Below are 26,769 nucleotides of genomic sequence, written 5' to 3' on the forward strand. Positions count from 1 at the left end.
TTGGGGAGGAAGACCATGCATATAATGCTAAGCTATAGTTTAGTGTTATTTCAAAACAATGTCTAGGTGGGTCCAGTGAGGATGTATAGTTTCGCTATGTTTCCAGTTATACAGTGAAACCATGGTTAAGCTCTGCACTAGAGGCTCTGTATGTGGTGACACTAGGAGAAACCTGCCTTCCACCTGGAAATCGACAGTTTGGATGATGTTGTTGATGATGATTTTATATATTATTGATTTTGTACTCTCAGAAACTGCGTTTTCCTAATGCAGATAATCATGTAATTATAATAAATTCAAACCGTGCTTTGCAAATCTATTTTAAAGAATGGTTTCACAAAATAACTTGTAGCCACTTCTTAATCATTAGAAGTAATGCTTAATCATGTTTAAGAAAAACAAGCCATTTTAACTACTGCCTGGTTAGTGTTCCTTGCATGTCTTTTTTAAAAAGTAAGATGAGCGAGTTGGACTCAAGGGATTCAAGATGGTGCATTTTTTTCCTACTCCACACCCTGTAGAGTTACAAAATAAGCCACCATTTTGAATTTGGAGATATTGCAGAAGCTTCCCATTGTTAACTTGGGCATCACTGGGGAAACCAGTGATGGCTGGGGAAACCCAGACTGGGGAAACCAGAGTGGCTGGGGAAACCCAGCCAGATGGGCGGGGTATAAATAATAAATTATTATTATTATTATTATTATTATCACTTGGTGAATAACAAGTTTGCACTTTTATCACAAAGTGCATTTTTCTTTTTGTTAGCCTATTGTGTTCCAAGTTTTGTTTCTAAACTGGAAAAAGCATTTTCCATTCTGAAAATAAAGCCATTAATAGCCCGCCATTCTGTTGTTCAAGACACAATTGCATTAGGACTTGCAAGCTGCTCTAGTTTCCTGTAAATTTATGATCAGTGTTCAATCTTTTGCTTTTGAAACCAAGTAAAACTCAGTCTTGCTTTTGAACACAATGAATGAGTGGTCAGAAGGGATTGTTTTATCAAGACTTTATAGTGTTAATTAATACATAATCTTTAGAATTGTGAGCTTTGGGCTACATTATTATGATCAGTGGTTTTGATAATGAATCAGATGTTTTCCAATATCTAAAACATAGGAAAATAAGAAGGACTTCCAAGAATAGAATGACTTTTTTAAAAGAAATTATTTCTAATGGAAGTGACATCTTTGAATATATGCCTTGCCGCTTTCCCCTTTCCTTCAGGAACTTAAATTAATATTTCTTTCAGGTTTATTTTGTAAGTGATCCAATACAAAAGTCATAAGGTTACTGTATATTGTGCTTTGACTGAAACAATGACTGTTCGAACATGGGTATTTACCAAGATGCTTCTCTATATCTTCATAACAAAAATAAATAAATCATTTTATGCCAATTCTGGTGGTATTAATGGAAGTAGAAGTGAGCAAGTAGTGCAAGGATTGCAGCATTAAAGATGTGCTAAGTTTTTATTGTCACTTAAATGAGGATGGATTGAAAAATGCAAGTATTTGGTGCACATTTTAAAAATTCAGGGCTAACTTTTGTATGCTGCTTGCTTCTGCTTTGGCAACTGTACAAGAAAGCTCTTCAGGGGACCAGGCTTAGCAGAGGAACCACAGGTTGCAAAACCTTATATGAGCTATGGGAGATCAGTGTAATAAAATATGATTTTGCATAGTTAATGTCCTTGCAATATCATGGGTAGAGACAATGATACAAATATTGAGGACGCACCTGTAAGAAATAGCAAATTAGCAATCTGTATATTCAGATACAATTTAAAGAGGGGCCATTTGCTCCACCACTGAGCATATGATATATCCGTTTAATCTGTAAATAAATAACTAATCATAAATAAACCTTTTCCCGGTTTAACATCTTGAACAACTTCGGAAATGTAGAAAGCCCTTTGCTCAGAGAGCAGTTGTAGAACTGACATGTTCCTTTCCTACACACACCCCTCTAAAAAAAAGTTCAGAAAAGCCCATTCACAGTAGATGTGAAAGTGACACGGAGCTGAACTAAAGCATCTGATGGGGTGTTTCATAAATTGGGGAGGAATATTGTTAGTTCCCCTCTCCCCAAGGCTTTGTGCATTATTCATTCTCTGCTGTGATAGTTGTAAAGAGCAGCGGTAAAACTGACAACTGAGCCCTGTCAGTATAGAAGTTAAACTGAGAAGTCCCTTTGTCAGGGCATTTAGAGATGCATATGTGCAAAACGGTTGGTATCTTTAATATCTGAGTCACCTCCAGAGTTACTGTGGATAACTGACACAGTGTGATAGAACATCATAAAACTCAATGGAAATAAAAGGACAAGGTTCACACATTCTTTGCACTTAGGGAGTATAATTTGAATAAGGATTTGATTACAAAATGCATGCTTCATCTAAATATTATATGTAGCCTATCAATTTTAACAGTGTTTCATTTGTATGATCTTTGGGTATATTTTACGTCTATCTTATGTGTGTTTCTCCAACATAGATTCCAGACAGAACTCAATTACGATGTTCTGGAAGTGCACGATGGACCAAATCTTCTCTCACCACTTCTAGGATCTTACAATGGTACACAGGTCCCCCAATTTCTGTTCAGTAGTACCAATTTCATTTACCTTCTGTTTACAACAGACAACAGTCGTTCTAACAATGGATTCAAAATCCACTATGAAAGTAAGTAGCTTTTGCTTTCCTTAGTATCTAAGGTTATTTTGTAGCATCAGACTTGTTTATTTTGTGTATGTGCATGCTTGCACGAACACACATTTCATACATTTTTCTTCTTTCTCTATGTGTATACCTGTTGTGTGTCAACAGCTGTATGGATTAACATAGCACCCATTTATCGGTGCTAATGAAAAAGAACACATCGATCAGTTTTGGTTTCTCTTAGTTTCTCATTTTTTTCCAGTCTTAAATTCATTTCTGCATCAGTTTGAATTTCTAAAAAAAACTATTGATGAAAATTCACCAGCATTTTATTGCAAATTAATTATTCTGGAATAGCTTTTGTAACACCTGCAAATGGCCCAAATTTGCTAAGACTTTTAAATGAATAGTGCTGTAAGGGAAAGTTAACATGGGTTGCTCAGAACTTGAGAAACCAGTGTGACATTGGATTTGGTTCACTGATGTCATATTCTAGTTACGTTATTGAGCAGCCCTACATAATTAGAAGTTTGGGCAATTCTTTAGGTAGGTGATGGGCTTCCCATCAAAACAGAGTGCCCAGGTTTTATGGAAAACAGTTGTCGATTTAATTTGAATTTATTCTCAACAGGTGTGAGATTAATTGAAAACATTTATAGGAAGCAGTTCCCAGAACTGAATTACTTCACTTGTGCAGTCTGTGGGTTTTGTGTGCTTCCATGAGTTGGTTTTTTATGTCAGCACAGTGCTCTTTTCCTTCCTTCCTTCCTTCCTTCCTTCCTTCCTTCCTTCCTTCCTTCCTCTCTCTCTCTCTCTCTCTCTCTCTCTCTCTCTCCCCCTCCCCCTCCTAGCCATCCCTTCATATCCAGATTTATGCTCTCACTCACACTGTTCACAACACACACACATTTCATTTACATAGTACCGTATTTTTTGCTCTATAAGACTCACTTTTTCCCTCATAAAAAGTAAGGGGAAATGTGTGTGCGTCTTATGGATTGAATGCAGGCTGCGCAGCTATCCCAGAAGACAGAACAGCAAGAGGGAGCGCTGCTTTCGCTGTGCAGTGATCCCTTTTGCTGTTCTGGCTTCTGGGATTTAGAATATTTTTTTTCTTGTTTCCCTCCTCCAAAAACTAGGTGCGTCTTATGGTCTGGTGCATCTTATAGAGCGAAAAATACGGGTATTTCCACAAACACCATTCACACTTGAAACAATTGACCAGTGTTGGAGATCTTTCCCTTTTTTCTTCACTGCTTCCCACTACCAATATCCTCCCAGTTTCATTATGCATGGATATATTAATCAACCGTGTTAGACTATATTTCTCAGTCCCTTTTTACATTGAATATTTGGAACATTTGTTCCCTTCCACTCCAGGTGTAACTGTAAACACCTATTCTTGCTTGGATCCTGGCATACCTGTTCATGGTCGTCGCTATGGGCACGACTTTTCTATTGGCTCAACGGTATCATTTGGTTGTGACCCAGGATATAGGCTCAGCCATGAAGAACCTTTGCTGTGTGAAAAGAACCACTGGTGGAGCCATCCACTCCCTACCTGTGATGGTAAGAATCAGTTCAAATTAGCACAAAATATAATCTATGGCGTGTCCATCAGAATGGCTTTCAGATTTATCAGTGCTAGCTTTGTGTTAAGGAAGGAGAGAGGCTGGTCCTACTTTTGCAAACCTGATTCTTCTGCTTGTTTATGAACTAAAGAGTCCAGGTCTACTTGTTAATAAACTATGACCTAGTTTTGACACTGCAGGAGCCAGAATCCAGTACAAAAAGAGTTCTCGAACTTATATCTGAATTTGGTCGGGTGGCGGGATTTAGGTTGAATAAACAAAAAACTAAGGTTCTGACCAAAAATTTAACAATTACAGAAACAGAGGGGTTTCAGAGAGGAACAGAACTGAATGTGGTTAAAAAAGTGAAATACCTTGGGATCTATTTGTCCTCCAAGAATTTGAATTTATTTAAGGATAATTATGAGAAATGTTGGTTGGAAGTTAAAAAGGATTTAGAAATTTGGTCAAGATTGAAACTTTCCTTGTTGGGAAGAATTGCAGCTATAAAAATGAATGTGTTGCCGAAAATGTTATTTTTGTTTCAAACCTTACAGATCGTGGACAGAGTGGATTGCTTTGGAAAATGGCAGAAGGATATATCTAGATTTATCTGGCAGGGCAAAAAGCCCCGAATAAAGTTTAAAATATTAACAGATTCGAAAGAAAGAGGGGGGTTTGCCCTGCCGGACTTGAGGTTGTATTATGAAGCTGCAGCCTTCTGCTGGCTGAAAGATTGGTTTTTGTTGGAAAACACCGATGTCCTAGATCTGGAAGGTTTTAATAATGCTTTTGGATGGCACGCATACCTATGGTACGACAAGGTTAAAGCACATAAATTGTTTAAAAGCCACATTGTCAGAAAAGCAATTTTTGCAGTCTGGATGAAATATAAAGACTTACTAGAGAGTAAAACTCCGAGGTGGCTATCACCAGTGGAGGCCAAGGCCCGAAAAAGACCCAATATGGAGGCCTATTGGCCGAAATATTGGGAATTGACTGAAAAAATTGGAGACAATTGGAAGTTGCAGAGCCAGGACAAACTAAAAAATAAGGTGCGAGATTGGCTACACTATGCTCAAATTCAAGAGGTCTTCAAAATGGACAAAAAAGTTGGTTTCCAGGTGGAAAAGTCGAAACTAGAGACAGAATTGTTAGAACCAAAGACAAAGCTGTTATCTAGAATGTATAACTTGCTGCTTATGTGGAATTTACAGGATGAGACAGTTAAATCTGCTATGATTAAATGGGCACAGGATGTTGGACACAACATTATGTTTGAAGACTGGGAAAGGTTATGGAACACCGGAATGAAATTCACGGCCAGTACGGCCTTGAAGGAAAACATTATGAAAATGATATACCGGTGGTACATGACCCCAGTCAAGTTAGCTAAGATACATCACCTGTCTGACAATAAATGTTGGAAGTGTAAGGAAGCAGAGGGGACTTTCTTTCACCTCTGGTGGACATGCCCAAAGGTTAAGGCTTTCTGGGAAATGATTTACAATGAGTTGAAAAAGGTATTTAGGTATACCTTTCCCAAGAAACCAGAGGCCTTCCTGTTGGGCATGGTAGACCAGAAAGTGTTAAAGAAGGACAGAACTTTGTTTATGTATGCTAGTACAGCAGCAAGAATACTCATCGCAAAGAACTGGAAGACACAAGATTTACCCACGCTGGAGGAATGGCAGATGCAGTTGATGGACTACATGGAGATAGCTGAACTGACCGGCAGAATCCGAGATTTGGATGTAGAAACAATTGAGGTGGACTGGAAAAAGTTTAAAGACTACTTGCAAAAGTATTACAAACTGTATGAATCTTAAGACGGTGCATGATTTGGAAATGATACGCTTTAGCAATTATGATTAAGTAAATAGTAAACTAAGTGATAAAAGAGAAAAGGAGATAATATGAAATTGAACATGTTACGTTTATTTTAAAGGTATAAAAATTGTGACATAATACATTGAATATAGATACATAACATGTAAAAGTTACAATAAGGTATGACATAAGGTAACAAATTGCTGACATTGTTAATATAAAGAACGCAGAATCGGAAGGGGTGGGGAAGTCCAAGTTGGGATTTTTGTTAAAAAAAAAAAAAAATGGTTTCTTGTAAACTCCTTATTTGTTTGTAATGTATAAAATTTGGAAAGAAACGTAATAAAAAATATTATAAAAAAAAAAAAATACTTGTTAATAAACTAAAGGTTGGTGAATATTGTAGGCCAACAACATCGGGAGGAAAATATGTTATCTTGCTCAATAATTTTGCTGAAAGGGTATAGAATATTAATCAGCCCAAGACCTTGTTGAAGTGGAACATTTTCTCCTGGTGCCTAAAAGTGTATAAGGAAGGCACCAGCCAAACTGCCCTGGAGAGAACATTCCACAAACAGGGGGCCACTGCATAAAGGCCCGTTCTTGGGGTACCAAACCCCTCATGGAAAAGAAGGGCCTCAGTGATAAATGCAGAGTCCGGGTCAGTTTATATGGGGAGAGGTAGAGAGCCAGTATGGTGCAGTGGTTAGCGTGTCAGACTAGGACCTGGGAGGTTTATATAGGGAGAGAGGTTTTGTTGTTTTTTGTTGTTTTGTTTTTTGAGTTATTGCAATCCTGAGCCATTTAAGGCTTTATAGGTCAAAACCAACACTTTGAATTGGGCCTGGAAGCTACTTGGCAGCCAGTGCAGTTGGGCCAGGATTGGTGTAATATTCTCAAACATCTTGCCCTAGTGAGCAACCTGGCCACTGAATTCTGCACCAGCTGAAGTTTCTGAACTGTCTTCAGAGGCAGCCCTACGTACAATGTGTTGCAGTAATCTAATCTAGATGATGAGTCCCTATCTACTCTAGTCAGGTACAGTTACAGAATCCTGATCCCCATGCTCTAAGACAGGCATAGGCAAACTCGGCCCTCCAGTTGTTTTGGGACTGCAACTCCCATCATCCCTAGATAACAGGACCAGTGGCCAGGGATGATGGGAGTTGTAGTCCCAAAACATCTGGAGGGCCGAGTTTGCCTATGCCTGTAAAAGTATGAAATGTTCCACTTTTTCTTTTGCTGAAATGCTTGGCAAAGGAAAACATAGCTCTTCGTGAAGAAGCAAATATCAGGACACCTTCTCTGTCCAGATAACAGCTCTCTTGTAATAATAAAATTAATGATCTTCATAGGCTAGCAGGTAGTAAAATCCACTCCAACACCCCTGCAAGGCTAATTAGTCTGCCCATAAAAAAAACTGGACCTGAACCCTGAGGTATCAGGTCTTCAATATTTGTTTCTTAATGATTCATACCTCATATGATACTCAGACTTTAGCATGGCTGTGCTGTGGCCATAATTTATTAGGTTGCAGCAATGATCTAAAAGCTGGCCTGCAAGAAGAAAGTGACTTTAACAATCTGAATGCTCCTGGCTTCACTGCAAGATCCTCTGCTTCAGTTGCTGCTTCCTTTTCCAGTTCCAATCTTCTCATTTTTCCAATCTTGTTTCCGCGTCATTCTTGTATTTCCCCCCCCCCGCCGCAATTTCTATTTCAATGTTTCAAACTTTGCAACATTAAAACCCCCCAAAAAAAGCTGAGTTCAGTTTAAAATGTGTCCCCCATGTTTCAGCCTCCTTAGACTGCATGGCTCTACCCCTGACTTAACTCTCTTTGCTTTTCAAAGGTTCTGTTTCTCATTCAGTGCTGTTTCAGTTTTATCCTAACATGGAAACCAGATTTGGAAATTCCTTACACAACACTGAAACAGCATTTGTTTCCCCTGTTACATGTAATCCCATAGAAGTAACATGTAGCTTCCCTGACACTCTTCCGTAAGTTAGAAGGCTGCCTTGGAGAGATTGCCATTGTGGGAGGGTTGAACTCAGCGACATAGTTGTCAAGCCAGCTGTTCAAAGCTTTGCTACTCTAGCTGCAGAAAACCATTCTCCATACCTCACTTGCAATCGTCCATGGCGATGCTACTGTAGTTAGGATATGTATTAGGATCTCTTTACTGAATAGAATACTCGACCGAAGAGTAGAAGCAATGTTTTCTTATGCACCACATGCTTATAGTCTAAAAATAAACACTATTAAGGAGCTCTCTGTGAACAGTTTTCTCTGCTGTGCAATAACATTACATATTGTGACAAATTTCTTCCTTGAGATGCTGAACTAGTGTGCAATTCATTAAGTAAATGAGATTATTTCCCCCCCTTCTAAATGGCAATTGTCCACTGAATAAATATCCTCTAAAGGCAAGATTGGGTATATTTATTCTAGCCCATTTATGGATTCATGGCTGAATTCATTTTAATTCCCTTATCCTATTGGTTCTTCCAGAGTAATGTTTTGGGGCTAGTTTGGAATTGACCACTGGAGAGAGGTCTGTCCCTTGTATGAACTCAAAGTTGGATCCATTCCACTCAATTGTTTCCTTTAGTTAGACGCTAGTTTTCATAAAGTGAGAATGTTTCTCGGCCTTTTGGCTAAGAACAAGTATAGTTTTTCCTATAAGGCATGGAGGATTGCCAAGTCAAGGACAGTCTTGGAAGGAAATGTCTGGGTTTTGTAAACTCAGTGACTTTTAGAAAATAATTTCTCCCCAAGTTGTGGTAGGAGAGGTGGTAGAAAGTGGGCAGGGGTCCAGGGATTTGGTTTTCACTCAACTTGAAGCAGCAATAACAGGTTGCCTACCTCCATTTTGGCAGCACTGGACTACCTGGTAACTGGATGAGGTTGAATTCATGTTCCAAACTGACTAATAAGCTTTTTTTTGCCTACTCCATACTACTGTGATTTGGATTTGGTTCAATTCACCAAGGTCTCTACCAGCTCAGTAGGTCACAATGGGAGGGTATAGTGTACATTTGAATGGGTGAGAGTAATGTCGATACACTGATGAGCATCACATGGCATCAAGTTACTCAATGGAAGTTTACTACAACCAACTTCTCATGGATTGCCGGCTTGAGGGCATTTGACCCAAGGAATACTTGTGATAAGCAAGAACACATTGTGTTGCTGATCATTCAGAATTTGATAATTTAACAAGGTGGGGAGCAGAACAATGATATTGGCCAGCTCTCATCAGAGGAGTAAGACTTCAGGCTAGCGAAGGTTGTAGTTAAATGGTTAATGATTATGCCATTTATGAATATAAGTCTGTAAAGTTCTTAAACCCATTTGCAAGTTGTATAGTTGTGCAATGGCACATGGTTCAGTGGACAGCAGCCGACAATTGTTTGTGTCCTGCTTCTGTTCATTTGTATGCTTTTCTTGCTGTATTTCCAAGACATATTTCACTTACCATCCTTTGTATATGATAAGATGGATTTTATATTTGGAATCAGTTAGAATGTATTTTTAGATATTGAGTTTTTGGAACAGGAGTTGTTGCAATCTGATCCTTAGATTTGCTACACAAGCACAAATTATTTGGTTTGGATGGGGAGGGGACACCATATACAAATGGCCCCACTAGTATTTTGCAACATATTTTGCAGCAGCAGTGTAGCACTAGTAGGAAAATACACATGATCTGAGTTATAAGTGCACTGAGCATCCAGATGGTATTCTGGCAATATGCTTGAAAAATGGGTATGGCATTTTGCATAACTTAGCAAGTTTATATATATATAAATCACTGTAAAACAAGGTGAAATTCTCAGTCTTTATATAAAAGTTCATAGTCATTAGATTATGACCATATGCTATTAGTGTTGCTGGTCTAAAACAAGATGCAGTAATACCTCTAAAGTTCAAGCAGTCTAAACAGTATTGCAAAAGCCTTTGCACTATGGAATATTGGTTGGTCTGAACTGTGATGGGATGGTGAGCTGCTTGTGCGTAAAATCCTAGTCCCTCAGAGTTTGGCTAAGTCCACAAACCTCTGTCTGTGACGGAGCTCCTTAAGCATGGCTCCATCAGTCGCTCGTAGAATCGGACAGTGGGCGTTTACGGAACTTCTTCCAGCATAAAAGCTCCTTAACGGAAACGCATCTTCTGGACTCTCGGCGTGACAGTTTCCGGCGAGGAGTAGGTGTCCCTATGGGAGGTCCTGAAACCTCCCCACTATTTTCGCTGGAAGTGTCTCTGAGCCCTCCCTCCGACTCACTTTCCCTTGGAACTCCACTTCTCCCCCTGCTGGTTCCCTCCTCAGCTGAATGGTCTCTCTCACCCTCTGTGAGCCCTTTCACCTCCTGCTCCTCAGATGGCAGTTCCCTGACATGAACATATGGAATTATTTTAATGTCTCTGCTATTTATGTCTCTGCTATTTAGGTATAATAGACCAATATAGTTACTGTGCTTTATTTGAAAATAATAAATGGAGCTAGGTTTTAGGAGCCAGCTAGGGATCTATATCAAATATTGGACAAGAGAAGCAAATTCCAATTAAGGCAAAAGGGAATTATATTTTCAGTAAATGCTGTCATAGAAGATATTCTTTCAAAAAGTCCATTCTCCAAGGCAGGAGCGTGGGCATTTGCATAGGCTTTGTGTTAGAAGTGATGTATTAGAAATTCTTTAATCCATGAGAATGGGATGAGAGATGTGATGTGAGATGAGGGATGTAGATGAGCGGGGAAAAGTTGACATGGAAAGAATAAGAGAGTATAGGAAATGAGTTACATAAAACTTATGCTTGTGTGGGGATGACTATTTATTTGTTTTTGTTTTTTAAAATACTTATCAGCTGCCTTTAAGGTTAAAACCCTCTCAAATAGTCTTACGAAATAAAATAAAAAACCTGTGCAGATCCATCCTGCCAACCTAGCAGTTCGAAAGCACCTTAAAGTACAAGTAGATAAATAGGTACTGCTCCGGCAGGAAGGTAAACGGTGTTTCTGTGTGCTGCTCTGGTTTGCCAGAAGCGGCTTAGTCATGCTGGCCATATGACCTGGAAGCTGTACGCCGGCTCCCTCGGCCAATAAAGCGAGATGAGTGCCGCAACCCCAAAGTCGGCCACGACTGGACCTAATGGTCAGAGGTCCCTTTACCTTTACTTATGCAGATCCAACCTCTATTCCTAGCCAGTGTTCATAATCCAGCCCACAAATATTAAAATATGATACGAACTGCAGCTAAAAGGTGTACCAGAGGAAAGCAACTCAGATGATTAAGGACCTTATGCAGAACAGTTGAGGGAGTTGGGTATGTTTATCTTGGAGAAGAGGAGACTGAGGGGAGATATGATAGCCATCTTCAAATATCTCAAGGGCTGTCACATGAAGGATGGAGCAAACTTGTTTCCTCCTGCTCCGGAGGGTAATACTCGAACCAGTGGCTTCAAGTTACAAGAAAGAGATTTCAACTTTCTAATGGAAGAACTTTCTAATGGTAAGAGTTGTTCGACAGTAGAACGGACTGCCTCAGAAAGTGTTAGACTCTCCTTCCTTTGAGGTCTTTGGACTAGGGTACTTTCCAGTTCTACAGTTCTCTGATTCCCTATCTAATATACCTTGGGATCTTGACTTCATGGCTTTGTGCTTGCTGCAGAGCCTGCACTGCTATTAGACTGAATTAAGATATATTGTTTACTTCCAAGTAAGTAAGTCATTGTCTGTGTGTTTCGATACACCTATAGTTTTTACTTTGTTTCAGAGACTTTAAAAACTGATCAGTGATATGGGACAAAAGAACCACATGTGCTCCTTCTCTCAAGCTATTTCCAGCTCTCTCTAATATATCTTCTTCAATTGCATACCCCTTTCCTAGATAGACTTATATTGGTGTTTAGTATTCAGTGTGATTCTGAAATATAAATAATTTCCATTCTTATTATGGAAACATCCCCCCTCCCCAACTAGGAATTTTCTCAAATCAACCAGTATAATTAGCAATTCATTTTCTTAATACTTATTACCAAAGCTTCTCAACAATTAATTAATCATGTTTCCTTTCAGAGCACTTTGTGTAAATATTGGCTACAATTAGAGATTTGTCACCCAAGGGAACTGTTGGCACTCCCACATATAGGCCATTGTTTAAACAGAGATAATAGAATTTCAACTTGCTATTTCACATGCTTCGTTTTAATATGACTGCCTGCTTTTATGTCCCTACTACATTTCTCTCTCCACCTGCTCCCTTTTCAGCTTTGTGCGGCGGAGATGTTAGAGGACCAAGTGGGACTATTTTATCTCCAGGCTATCCTGAATTGTATCCCAATTCACTGAATTGCACATGGACTGTGGACGTTACTCATGGAAAAGGTATAGAATTACGTTTTTCATAACTGCAACACATTTTACATAATTTTCCTTCTAGTTTTGAGTTTCTATTTTCTCATGAAGTTCTTCAGCTGGGTGGTGGCCACAAACAACATCAAATGCAAAAGTTGACTTAATACGGGCTGGAAACCACTTTCAGCCGGAGGGCCTCATAGCAGGTAGATCCAGAGCCAAAATGAAGAGGAGCAATAGATACAACTTGTACGTTTGCACTATAGGCTAAATGCAAGCTGCATAAAAGCCAGAGTGTTTCTACACAACTTCTACAGAGTGAGTCCTTTAAAAGAGGCCCTGTGGATACAAGTACACATGTTCCACGGGGCCTCTTTTAAAAGACCCGCCCTGTATATCCACCATCAAGGAAAACAAGTTGAGAATACATTCCAGCTACTCAAAAGCACACTGGGCAAAGAGCAGGACAGGTGAGGGGCATGACCTGCAGAAAGTCCCATGGGCTGGATAAAGAGACCTTATAAATTAGCCTCCTTAGATTCTATAGCTTCGTGTAATAATTTTATGTATCTGTAATTCCCAGTTTACCCTCAACATACTGTATTGCTGAGTCAAAAGAGCCTCCTCGCTTTTGCTGCCCCATTTTCACACTGTGAATGTGGGGAGGCTATTTTTGAAGTTTTTGATGATGGGCTGGCAAATAACTAGCATGCAGGTGGACTGCCACTTCAACCTTTGTTCTGGAATTGCTCTGACACAAAAAGGACATTTGAGATCAAGGATTTGGGGTTGTTAACTAGAATCACTTTTTGTTTATATACATGGGGAATCCAATCAGAGGTTACCAAAATGCACTGTTCATACTTGCCTTGTGGTCTTGTAGTGAGCTTCATCCATCACTGGATTCCTGAGATAAATAACGCTGATAATGTAGGGACCTTACACACTTTTCTGAACAGCTGGAAGTTGAAGATCACTTTCTGCATGGCAGCTGACAGAATGATTTAAAAAGTCCTTCCCCACAGAGATAAGCCATTCATTTCAGTGTCTCTGACCACTGCAGATCTATTCCAGTCAATGTAGTGATATACTAGTGGAGGTAAATCACTATAAATGTAAATTGCTAAGCATAGCAACCTGATATAATTTGCTGCCAGAGTGAGGAAAATACTTAGGTATGAAAAGGATAGAACCCAGAAGGCCCTAATGACAGAGGGGCAATTTTTAATATTATCTCACTGAATAGGCAAAGTAGAAATGTAATAGTCTACCTTTAGTTTAGTTTTTAGTTACATGTCCTTTCCCTTTGGTGCACCATGTCCACGGCAGCTCACGATAAGCATTAAATAAATATCACAGTATTTCGGAGACGATTATAAGACATGCTAACAAATTCAAACAAAACCACCAGTAAACCAATTAATAATACAATAATGTCATCAAACATAAATCAATACCACAATCAGTGCTTTTTTTCTACAAAAAAATGTTTAGGGGTACTCTCATTTTCCTACTCATATTGAAATACTGCCCCTCAATGAGGCCAAACTTAGATTCACAAAATGTTTAGGGGAATGCATATCCCTGCATCCCCCCCGAAAAAAGCACTGATAATAATTATTATTTCTTAAATTTCTATAAAACCCTTCATCCAAGATTCACAGGACAATTTACAATATAAAAACCTAAAGATATATAACATAGTAACAAACAAAGACAATATCCCCCACAGTATAATGGTGATACATTATAAAGAGATACAACTCAGTAACTATGTAATTCACACTTGACAATGTAATACAGTCAGAAGAATTTGGTCAGAATTGACAGAAGAGATGAGGAAAAGCTGGATGTTGGAAGATTAATGAGTAAAGGAAGTACTTTTTTCAGATGGCGCAAAACTAAATTGTGGAATTTCTTCGGCCACAGTGTGCAGAGTTGCTTTAATTGACTGGCTACCCCAGTCTTCCGATGCACTTGCACTGGCTCCTAGTGTTGGACTTGCTGCATTCAGGGTGCCATATGTGGTTAAGAGCCAGTGTGGTGTAGTGGTTAAGAGCGGTGGACTCAAGTCTCTCAGAGTGTTTGTTGTGGGGGAGGAAGGGAAAAGGAGATTGTTAGCCACTTTGAGACTCCTTAGGGTAGTGATAAAGTGGGATATCAAATCCAAATTCTTCTTCTTCTTCTTCTTCTTCTTCTTCTTCTTCTTCTTCTTCTTCCTCCTCCTCCTCCATTGTATCCTCAAAATAGCCTCAGGGTAGGATAAGACTGAGAAACACAGATTGGGTTAAATTAACATCTGTGTGATGATTTGAATATGGATCACTCTGGTTTTCATCCAAATGGTATATCCAACAGTGTCTCTTCTATTGTTCAATTCAGTGGAGGACTCCCATGGGTGGAAGAAGTAAATTAGTGTTTTCCTGATTCCTCCTTTCCTTTTCAGCCCACCCCAGCCAAAAAAGGGGGAAAAAAAGAGAGAGAGCTGGGAGAGCCTTTGGAATAGCAAAGGAGGCAACCCCAACACTTTATCCATTGCACTAGATTTCAGTTGTGAACACAGTCCATCTGCACACTGTTGAAATATGAACCTAAGCAACAGGACAAAATTAGATACAACCTCAACGCTTTATCCATTACACCACATTACAATTGTGAGCACATTCCATCAAGACCCTATTGAAATACTGTACTTGGGAATTTTTTAATCAAGAAAAAGGTGTCTCTAGAACAATTGAGACACCTTTTTCTTGATTAAAAAATTCCCAAGTATTTCAATAGTGTCTTGATGGAATGTGCTCATAATTGTAATGTGGTGTAATGGATAAAGCGTTGAGGTTGTAGCTAATTTTGTCCCTTTGCCTAGGTTCATATTTCAATATCATTCCTGACAATATTGTTTTTCTTTCTTTGCTTAATACAGATGATAACTGCACTGCAGTTTAATAATAAAACCTTTACAGGCATAGGCAAACTTGGCCCTCCAGATGTTTTGGGACTACAACTCCCATCACCTCTGACCACTTGTCCTGTTAGCTAGGGATGATGGGAGTTGTAGTCCCAAAACATCTGGAGGGCCGAGTTTGTCTATGCCCACTTTAGTACGTCTCAGAACAAACTTGTCCTCAACTTGCATGTTTCACCAAATTCAAATGACACTGTTACAAAAAGCAATTTTAGTTTGGGAAGTTACATTTGATTGCCTTTAAAAAGGCAAACAAAACTCATTCATCGCTTCTGTAAATGATGAGCAATGGCTTCAGTGTAAGCAATCTTCGTCCTTCTACCCAGTCACAAAATACAGATTAATACATAGAAATGAATTTATATATATATATATATATATATATATATATATATATATATATATATAAAATAAATGTTCCTTTTCCCCTACCTCACACAAAAAAAGCTGGGGGGGATGAGAACATGGGTAATGTAAGTTGTGTTTAATTTTCTGAGTCTGTTTGTAATGAAATGTATGAGTTTAATCAGTGATATAATTGCTTTCATGTTAACTATGTGATATGTGAGTCTAATTTTATTTTTCTAATAGGAGTGCAGTTCACCTTTCACACCTTTCATTTGGAAGATCATCACGACTACTTACTAATCACGGAGAATCGCAGCTTCACTCAGCCTCTGGCACGCCTGACTGGCTCAGAACTTCCGTCAGCAATCAACGCTGGTCTCTATGGAAATTTCAGGGCTCAGTTGCGCTTTATTTCTGACTTTTCAATATCATATGAAGGATTTAATATTACTTTCTCTGGTAAGGCAGCAAAATGAGCTATTTGTATAAAGTGGAGGAACATTTGCTGGGCTTGATCTCGAAGAGGCAGAGGTGGTGGTGTTGGGAGAAAGCAACAGTCCAAATATATTTGTTATGACGAGTAACTTTTCTTACACTTCTTAAAAATAGACCTTACAATTGTTTTCGTTGTCGCTTCTGTAATAACAATCTCAGTTCATCTGCTGTGGCATTTTCAGTAGTGGACGCCGAAGAAAATGATAATAAACTGTAAAGCACATTATTCATTGGGAAAATCACACTGTATCAGAGTGATTTGAAGTCTAATTTCAAGAAGTGGGATTCCAAATGAGCCCGTGAGGAAATTGGCCGTGCTTTTATGCTGCACAGTTATTTTGGTTCATTTTATGTGTCAGACTCAGAGACATTTATAGCTCTTATAGGAATGGTAAGCACGCATCTCTCAGACGCTATGAGTGTTTATGGGCATGGTTTTTTAAATTGTAGCTGAATTGCCTATTTACTTATATGATCATTTATTCTGAAAATGTATCTGAAGGCTAAATTGTACCTGAGGCTCAGGTACAAATGTCTGCTTGTTATAATGCACAGGGTGGGTGATGAGGAAGCCTTTAATTTTTTTTGAAGCAATAATTTGATTTTTTTGCCTCCGTAGAATATAATCTTGAACCTTGTGAGGATCCTGGGACTCCTCAGTTTGGAAGCAGAATAGGATTTAACTTTGGAGTTGGAGACACTCTAACATTCTCCTGTTCTTCTGGATACCGCTTGGAGGGGGCTTCAGAGATTATCTGCCTCGGTGGAGGCCGAAGAGTGTGGAGTGCACCTCTGCCCAGGTGTGTGGGTACGTGGTCAGCTGCTTTCATTTGCTTGTATGTGTAGTCATTGTCCATGGAGTTGCAACTATACCGCATGGATAAGCATGATACCACTCCAATTAGTTTTGAAACAATATAGCCTTCGCATCTCCCATGTCTTTTCACCTTAATTTGTCAGGTTTCCTGGTTCTATTCGCAGGGGAATGTTGAACCTACAGTCAGTGTTCAGAGTAGCGAGATATATGCTTTTGATCATTTTCCCACATTACAAATAATGCTTTTTGGGAGAGCTCCATCACAAAGACCTTTCACAACCCTTGAGATTCGCCTGGGGTAGAAGCTCCACAACAGTGTGTGGGGATTATTTCATCTGGCAAAGTTTAATGCTTCAGCAGATGCAACATTTGCCAATGTGCAATACTGAATCCTACCCTTCGTTTTTTAATTTTAGCAAACATGAATCCCAAATCTAAGTTATCCACATTTTTTCCATTTGTTCTGGCACTGAAAGTACGACATACCTATTCTTTCCTTTATTGGGATTATACCATTAAAACTCTCAAAAGAAGTGGGGGAATTGTCTTAATCTCTCAAAATAGCATCCCTTTGTTTGGAATAATGAATGAGGTTCTTAGGAAATGGATTGTTGTGTTGTATAAAGATTTTTTCTTTGAGTGGCTTAGAATTTAGAAGCAAATTAAAACATTATACATTGTAAAATCTTAATTTTGCCATACATTTTCCTAATTAAACCCCACAGATACATTTTATCCTTCCTAAATTTAAAATGTATTTAAAGCTGCTGAATAGAGAAGTGCACTTGATAAAAGAGATTGTGCTCTACTAACAAATTTCCTAGGCGTGAGAAATATCACCCTTGTACTGCAGTTTTATCTAGTATTAAGATGCCCATATGTTCCTGCAGCCTTCCTGCATCACTTAGCTTCTTCTGTGTGTGATATGGAACAGGGCCAGGATTCTCAATAGTTTTTTGAAATTTCAAGTTGATCTGTCAACCAAATAACATGTTCATTTGAGTTTTTCCCCAAGAGAAAATAGTGCATGTTCAAAATACTGCCATCTCTCCTTGCACTGCTGAATCTCTCTTACAGTAGAAATGTTTGGGGATTTTGAACAACAATTTATTATGCAGAAATTGCAAAAGAAAGAGATACTTTTGCAGACATACCCTGTCACTTCACCTACCCAACTTTCTGCCTCTGTGATTGGTGGACAGGTGTTCCTCTTCCTTTCCTTCTTACCTAATAACACCCATCACCCGTTATTTCGCTCACTAAGTCTTTTCGAAAAGAGTGGAAGGGCAGTTCTTCTGCAGTCAATAAATCCAAGGGCTATGCCAACTGAGAAGCCCAGGCAGATGTCAAGTATTCCTCAAATAGCTTCTGCTCTTTTGGAGCCATTGACCTTCAAGCTATGAGTGTCCAGCACTTTAAGGACTGCAGGATATGTAAGTGGGAAGGGTGCTTTGGATTTTCACCCTTCTTCTATTATGAGAACGAATCAAAGATATTTGAAATGTAGGGCTCAGTTTCAGTACTGGGACCTTTGTTTCAAGGAATCTATTGCCAGTTTTACACTCACATACAAGCACGTTGAGTCTTCGGATAATGTGGAAGCCACCAAAGAACCCAAGCATGGCACAAATGGAAATGCAGTTTGCCGTTGCAGTTGTCATTGCAATTTATGTATGTTGAGATTATTCAAATAAAATAAAATAAAATAAAGAACACTCTGTGATAATATTGCACCTTGTTGCAGCCGTGTATGAAGGTGTTGCAAATGGTGCTTCTATGTAGCTCTTACCAAATACGAAGATCTGGGATAGTGCTGTCAGTAGAGCATGAAACTTGATCTCGGGGTCATGGGTTTGAACCCCACATTGGGCAAAAAGATTCCAGCAATGCAGGAGGTTGGACTAGATGATCCTCATGCTCCCTTACAACTCTACAGTTCTGGCTAGTTCCTTTTGTGCACCAGCCCACAGAGTGTAAGGAAGAAGGGGGTACAATGTTTCACACTCCAGTTAATCAGAGAATGTGCTGTTTTAAGATCTAGTTCTACTGTCTGCATATATTTACATGATGAAAAAATGAGAGGAGGAACAAGGTTTAAATACTGGTGGTGTGTTTTCATGTGCAAGGGGCAGTTGCTTGTTCCAGGATTGTCAAAACATTATTTAATTAAAGTGACTTCCATGTAAATATGATTAGGATAGGGTTCCATGATTGGAGTAGATTAGGTGTTTTTGCCAGAACATAATGTACTATTGTCACCCTGGACTTACTGATGAATGTAGATGGAATGACTTTTTTCATTCCAACTTTTTATTGCCTCTCATCATAATAAGATTATTAAAGGTGATACAACTTGCCATTTTCCTTCCTTCCTTCCTTCCTTCCTTCCTTCCTTCCTTCCTCTATCTTTCTCTTTTCTTTAATTGTGGGTTAGACCATGCATATCACTTAGTTACACTACACTTGCAATGTAATTTCTTTGTTAATAAAGTATTCACAACTTTCATTCAATCTTAATGCAGTTTCTGTATGGAACTTGTTTCCCTCTGTTATTTTATTTGGTAGAATTATTTTTGCTCCCTTTGATTACATTGATCACTTTTGAATAACTCTTGGTTTTCCATCGTTATTTATTCCACCCACTACTGTGCTTCATTTTATTGTATCAACACTGGAGATGATTTATTCTTCCAAAGATTGTATAAGCATTTCCCAAGGCATTGTTTCAGGTTTATTGCCCTGTTTCAGAAATGTCTGGAAAAATGAATAGAGGTGATACAAGTGGAGCAACAAAATCAGAGATAAAAAACAGAAAGTTTAAATAATTAGTGTGACTAATAATGTACAAATATGACAATTAGTACATAAACATATAGAGACAAGGAAAATGTGCCTCGTAGATCAGAATCAAATATTTATTTTTGTCACAGAACTTTAGATAGCAGCAAATGTATATGATATGCTATTTGGTAGTATTTACACTTCCCACATAAGTGAAACGTTTGATGTTCTCTGTTGAGCTATACCTCGAATTCTGTTTTACTTACAGCTGAATGTGGAGCCTCTGCCACAAATAATGAAGGAATTTTGCTGTCCCCCAATTACCCACTCAACTATGAAAACAACCACGAATGTATTTACAGCATTCAAGTGCAAGCAGGAAAAGGAATCAACATATCTGCCAGAACATTCCATTTAGCACAAGCAGATGTTCTTAAGGTACGTTGTGATTTGGGCTGATGTATTTGTTATCTCAAAACATACATAATTCATCTGGTTATCCCACTGTATTAAAGGCAACCAAACATTTAACTAGAGTGGATACCTAACTTTACATCACCACCATTATCATTATATGGACCATTACATACTTTTCTATAACCTTATGTTTACAGGAATTAGTTTATTGGTTTATTGATTTATTAAATCGCCAGTATGGATCTTGAAAACAATTTTATATTTGTAGGCAAGTAATAGTAATCCGTATTTGTATTTTTGCATGTTTATTTGCAAATAAATTTATTTGCAATTTGATGAATGTAAATTTAAAATAAATAATTGTAGTGGTAAATAATAATAAATAAATAATAAATAATAATAATAGTAGTAGTAATACATTCTAGTGGGATTATAGTCAACTGATGTGTTAAATTAATACCTATGTAACATCTACATGTTTCATTACATCCATTGTAACAATATTTCAGAAACAATTTATCTTCTTCTTCCATTTAACAGATAGCCTTTATCAGCATTTCAATTTGCTGATAAATTCATGAATTAAGTCGATAAGCCACTTTAGTTTTTGTTGTTTGTTTGTTGTTAACTTTTAGTTGTTATTTTCTTCTTCTCATTGGTAAGCTATAATGCTATTAGGCCACATCATTTTCATGTGTCTTAGCACAGTGTCACATATGTGTTTCACTCAAGAATGTCTCCTTCCATATCCTACTGAATCTCATAATGCAGTCTCAATTGCACACAGTGAAAGGCTTTGTGGTAGGGCTCATTGCCCTTCCATTTTTATCAGAGTACAACTCTCTGCATAACTGAACAGAGGCTGGCTGGGGCTGACAGGAGTCAGAGTTCCATAACATTAGGAGGGTCACAGGTTCACTGTTATTTAAGTAATTACTGTAAGAGCCCTGTTGGGTCAAGCTGAAAGACCATCTGGTCCATCATTCTGGTCCAAATATGGCCAAATAGATACTTACAGAAAACCCATGAGCAGGGAACAAGAGCAACAGCTCCAGGGTTTTCCACCTGCTGAAAGGAAACCAGTCTTCTTGGTGAACAAGGAGATTTCTTGGTGAACAAGGTGATTTTCATAGGTAACCTGGGGAAATGACTCCACAGGCACCGTTAGATAAGTGAGTGGGAAGGAAATGGGATTGATGGAGGGTGATTGCAGCTGAGATGCATGCCAAGAATGAGAAGGGGGGCAGTTGCACTTATTTTGTAATTCAGCTGAGCACATAAAGACAAATTAGTTTCTGTTACATGCTAGGTAACCGTTGCAAGTTTGGTGCCATTATTTGTTTCAGCCAATTGATATTCCTTCTGTTTGTGTATGGCTTAGATCTCCACCTTGTGCATCACTTACTAACACTGAATCTCATTTTCCATTGTATTGCCCATTCAGCCAGTATGGAGAAATTCTTTTGAATCTCTTCATGGTCTAGTTGGTTTTTCACCAACCTGAATAATTTGGTGTCATCTGCAGGCTAGAAGACTAATGGTCTCATTTGGTGTTAGGCAGCTTCATGTGCTCATATGTTCGATGGAAAGGCTAATAATTCAGTCCTATGCATATCTGCTCAGAAGTAATTCCCATTGAGTTCAGTGGGTCTTACTTCCAGATAAATATGTATAGGAATGCAGCCTAAGATGTGTGGGGTTGTTGTTTTTTCTTATTCCAATATTTAAGAAATCATTTGATATAAAATAACATAAATATGAAGCATACCATATTAATTTTTAATGTTTTCAGTTCACACCATAAGGAGAAAAATACTTTTATGTTGATATAAGCTGATACCAAATATTTGTTTTGTATTTTTTTAAGTACAAGATAAACTTTTAATCCTTTGTCTTTTACTTTGTGTCAGAAATGAAATGTAGATTTTAGTCAAGTGGAAATATAAGTATTCCTTAAATATTCTAAGCATTAAATATAGCATCTCTAGATAATCCAGCTGAAGTTTTAATTCTCCATAAACTAAAAATGGAACATGCCAACTTCTGTTATGAAACCTGCATTTGAAACTGGCAGAATGTTATTAAATACAGATTGCGTCTTGAAATGTTTTCGTCATCAAAGTGCCGTTTCAAGCGTATCTGCAAGTGGAGAAAACCTGCTCAGGATAGGAAGTTAAATGAATGAGTGAATGTTTTTGGCTTCCAATTTATATATAGATTATGTACGTTGCCCTTCCACCTTTCAGCCACACTTAGTCTGTTTGTTCCATTGTGATCTTTTTTGTTTGCTTTCAATATCAATCTGTAAAACTCCTTATTTAGTCAAATTCTTCAATGGCTGCTTTCATATCACAACTGGAAAGAGCTTGTTTGTTTATTTATTTATTTATTTGTTTGTTTGTTTGTTTGTTTGTTTATTTATTTATTTATTTATTTATTTATTTAGCTTGATGTGGAAATGAGTATACCAAATTATCACTTACTGTGTATGGATGCTAACATTAAAATATTGGCAGTGGCAAAGCAAGTGCAGGAATTAAACAAACAAGCAAAGGCTGTGCTGAAATGGAAACCCTGTTCCTGGCTACTCCTGTGCAGGTTTTGGGTTTTTCTTTTTCTTTGAATTGACTTAGCTTAAAAAGAAGACAATGTTTAGAAAATATCTTGTGCCCAACATGTAATAAGGAAATGCAACAGCCTAGATCTGTTTCCTAATTGAAATATGGGACTTACTTTGCTGCTTCTCCGTTATGCCTATTTAAATTATGCAAGGCCAATTTGTTTTACAGATATATGATGGGAGGGATAATACAGCACACTTGCTAGGTGCATTCACTGGTGCTTCCCTGCGAGGACTGACACTGAGCAGTACTTCAAATCACCTTTGGCTTGAGTTTAATTCAGATTCTGAGGGAACAGATGAAGGTTTTCAGCTTGTTTATACCAGTAAGTATTTCAGAAAGTAGAACAAGGGATAGGGTACGGAAAAGCCATGACCACTCTGTTCCTCATCCTGAGAATGGGGCATGCAAGCTCATTTTGAATGGATAACAGACACTTCTACATTGTTGTTTTGGGGCGGGATTCAGTCACATACTGTCATATACAAATTGCACAATGATGGTTGATTTGGAGCGCATGTGCAGCAAACCCACTTTATCTGTATCTCAGGTTTTTTTTAGGGGTAGGGGGACAATAAGGAAAGTGATGGGATGATGCATGGGAAAATGCAACATTTTCAGGACACAACATTGCCTAATGCCCCCACAAACAGATCAGACTGAATGCAGAACAATTTGCACTTCAACTTTAAATGTTATTTTTGTTGGCATGTTCATGGCACAGAAATTAAATTATTTAGGTTTAAATATACACATACACCCCTCTAAAATGAATGATGAATCATGTTCCAGCAAACTTCCAAGTTTGGTGACACTACCGTTTTCTCCTCTTTCATAGGTTTTGAACTTTCTCATTGTGAAGATCCAGGTGTGCCACAATTTGGGTACAAGATAAGTGATCAAGGCCACTTTGCCGGCAGCACCATCATTTATGGATGCAATCCTGGCTACACACTCCATGGAAGCAGCCTTCTTAAGTGCATGACTGGAGAAAGAAGGGCATGGGACTACCCTTTGCCATCTTGTATCGGTACTAGATTTCTCTTTAGCTTTAACATTTGCCTTTATCCCGGTCCAGTGTCACCAAGCAAGCTTTGTGGTTGAGCAGAGATTTGATCCTGGATTACACAGCCTCACTCTAACTACTCTGTTACTATACCTGTGCAGCAGAAACAAAATACAGGTACTGAGCACAGGTCTTCCTGGTTGTGTTGATTTAGCATCAGCTTTGACCTCTTGCTTTAGCACGGAGAGGTTTGTCAAGCCACCTTTTTCAATTGGTGCTTCCCGTACTTAGGAAAAGAGTTGGCACAATACGAATGTGTTTGTGTACGTCGGTGCACACTAGAGAGTTGACAGGGCATTGATACCCTTTCGATTATAAAATCAGATGTCCTGCAGCTTACAAATTATAACTATCATGATGGCGTATAGGGCCAGCTTCTTAATCTGCTCTTAATGCACACACACATACATGCAACCTGTAAAAAAGATGGATACTGGGGTTTCATGAGGCAGGGATGGCCCACTCCTTTGCTGTGCCCAGGCCACTGTGGGATCACCTCCATCACCATCCTCTCCCTGCCCTGTTACACTTGGGTTGCACTCATGGCTCTGGCCCTGCCATGCCTGCGGGATGCAGCAGCGTGAGTGTGGGCACAGTGGCAGCAGAAGGGGCTTGGGGGTAGAGGCCCAGATCTGCGGAGGAGTGGCAGCAGGGGGGGAGAGTTGCCTCAAGTGCCAGAACATCCTGGGTCAGCACTGCTCTAAGGTGCCTGAGTCAGAGAACTTCCTTTGTTGTATAGGTTGCTGACATAGCTGTTATTTTAGTTTCATTTTTTATTTAAAATATTTTTATATCTCCTCTTCTTAAAATAACTCCAAGGTGATGTACAATAAAAATATTCAGTAGAAAACGGCAACTCAAAAATAGTTCAAAAAATACCCCAACAACAGCAGCAGCATCTCACAATTACCATAGTAGAAATCATTCAACTGGTATCAGAGGCCAGGACACACTTGGGTAAATATTGGCTGGAAGCTTACCACAGTAGGTGACTCTGTGCCTTACAGAGAGGCCAGATACTGTTGTGGAGAAGGTCTTGTCATGAGCTGATCTCTGCAGACCACAACATAACTTATAGCGTATCCTCTAAAAATCATAGTGGGCAGGCAGGTCTGTATGAGAAAAGGTGTTATTTCATGTGACCTGTTCCTAAATTGTTCAGGGCTTTATAAGTTAGTAACCAAATCACTGGATTACATATCTGGCGAGGACTGTCCTTCAGGGACAACTGCGGACATGAAACCAAGCCTTACAAGGAAGTACTCTGACCACAACAAAGGAGTTATGTCAACCTCTCCCTGTTTCCAAATTATCCTTCCTAAGCCCTGGGGCAAAGACCAAATTGAGGAATACTTTGCTCTGTCAATAATAAATAAAGAGAGCCCCATAATTGTCATGGAAGCCATGAAGTCCCAAGGTAGACCACTATGATGTAGATGCTAAATTCTCCAGAATGGTTGTCCTGGGGTTCTCCAACACCATACTCAGCCACTTTGGTTGGTGTAGCTTCTGGGCAGTAGCTATTTTTATTACCGGCATGAAGAGGGAGGTTTGTTTCTAGAAATGCATCCTGTGAGAGGGAAAGTTTACCTATTACCTCCTCACCACCGAATGGAATGGAAATTGCTCCTGTCACTAAGATCCTTCATCTCTTTGGTGACAGTTTCATTCCCAGTAGCAGTTTCCGCCTCCCTAAATTGTGCCACAGATTAAAGTTGCAAACTAAAAGATAGAATTCCTACTCTGTTTTTACTCTTCCTCTGGCAGGGGATCTAAGATAAACAGATGACACAATTAGCATGATTTACCTGGTGATCTGGGCGAAAGGAAGACAGGTCACAGTTTATGATAAGGATAATGCAAAATGGACAGAAATGACAAACTTTTTAAAGGTTTAGAAATGAGGGCGAGGGGAGATGCCCCTCTACCAACTTGTTCATGAGTGTGGCAAACCAACCCTTAAACCTCAAGAAATTTGACTGAAATTTTGTACCCCCTCAAAGAAAACAGCAGAAATCCCTTCTCCATTTTCACACAGTGGAAATGTTTCCACACTAATGGGAAAGCGTGTTCTCCTTAATGGAGAGCACGTGTTGCGGTGGGGGCCGCCAGGACACTCCAAAGTTGGGGGCGGGCTAATTGTTCGTTGGCCACTGATGCGGTTGGGGCTTCCCTTGTTGTTGGGAAGAAGTTAATGTTGCCATTTGTTGATTGACAGCCAGAAATTCTAAAACTCCTTGCACGAGGCTAGGGCTTCCTCTTTTCGACCGTGCATCGGATTGCCCGTCCCCCCCTCCCTAGAATTAGGGTTGTTCGCTTTGACCTTGCTATGCCTGTCATGGGGCCTGGTAGGAATTTTGTCCATCTGGCTGATTGGCTGGGGCCATTTGGTTTTTGCCTACTGCGTAGCAAGTCGTCACAACTTGTAAGGTTGCGGTTAGGCATTGGTTTATGGTTTCGTTGGTTGAGGGGAAGTGGTTGAGTGCCTGCCCCTCTAATGCTGCTGCTGCAAGGGATTCCGTTAAAGGAATTGGGGGCTAACTATTGCTTGTCCACTCTGTCAAGGGGGCTCGGGCCATAGCAATGAGCTCCTGGTTGCATTTGGGGTGAGGGCAGGTTCCCTGCTCCGCGTAACCCCCAAGTGTATTCCCCTATTCTGACTTTCGCATCGTGCGGAATGTCAGTCTGTCCCCCATGGTGGGGGCAGATAGTCACAAGCAATGCCTAAGCAACCACTCACAAATTTGTATTTCAATAAAGTTGTGGCCAAAATTATGCCAAAAATCTTAAACAAAAAATTCTGTGTGAGTTATTGGGGTGGCCCCGGGGGCCTCGACACGCAATGA

The 26,769-nt window shown here is 39.2% G+C and overlaps 1 protein-coding gene across 4 annotated transcripts in view; it reads left to right on the forward strand.

Moving 5' to 3' along the window:
- CSMD3 (CUB and Sushi multiple domains 3) overlaps positions 1 to 26,769 on the forward strand; it is a 594,298-nt gene that overhangs the window by 374,543 nt on the left and 192,986 nt on the right. For all 4 annotated transcript variants that reach the window (XM_053395420.1, XM_053395417.1, XM_053395418.1 and 1 more), the window contains 8 exons: positions 2,496 to 2,683; positions 4,040 to 4,228; positions 12,327 to 12,443; positions 15,970 to 16,185; positions 16,841 to 17,029; positions 20,088 to 20,257; positions 23,026 to 23,182; positions 23,696 to 23,887. In XM_053395420.1, coding sequence (XP_053251395.1) covers positions 2,496 to 2,683; positions 4,040 to 4,228; positions 12,327 to 12,443; positions 15,970 to 16,185; positions 16,841 to 17,029; positions 20,088 to 20,257; positions 23,026 to 23,182; positions 23,696 to 23,887 — 1,418 coding nt within the window. The remainder of the gene's footprint in view (positions 1 to 2,495; positions 2,684 to 4,039; positions 4,229 to 12,326; positions 12,444 to 15,969; positions 16,186 to 16,840; positions 17,030 to 20,087; positions 20,258 to 23,025; positions 23,183 to 23,695; positions 23,888 to 26,769) is intronic.

The sequence above is a fragment of the Podarcis raffonei genome, chromosome 7 (assembly GCF_027172205.1).
Source record: "Podarcis raffonei isolate rPodRaf1 chromosome 7, rPodRaf1.pri, whole genome shotgun sequence".
NCBI lineage: Eukaryota > Metazoa > Chordata > Lepidosauria > Squamata > Lacertidae > Podarcis > Podarcis raffonei.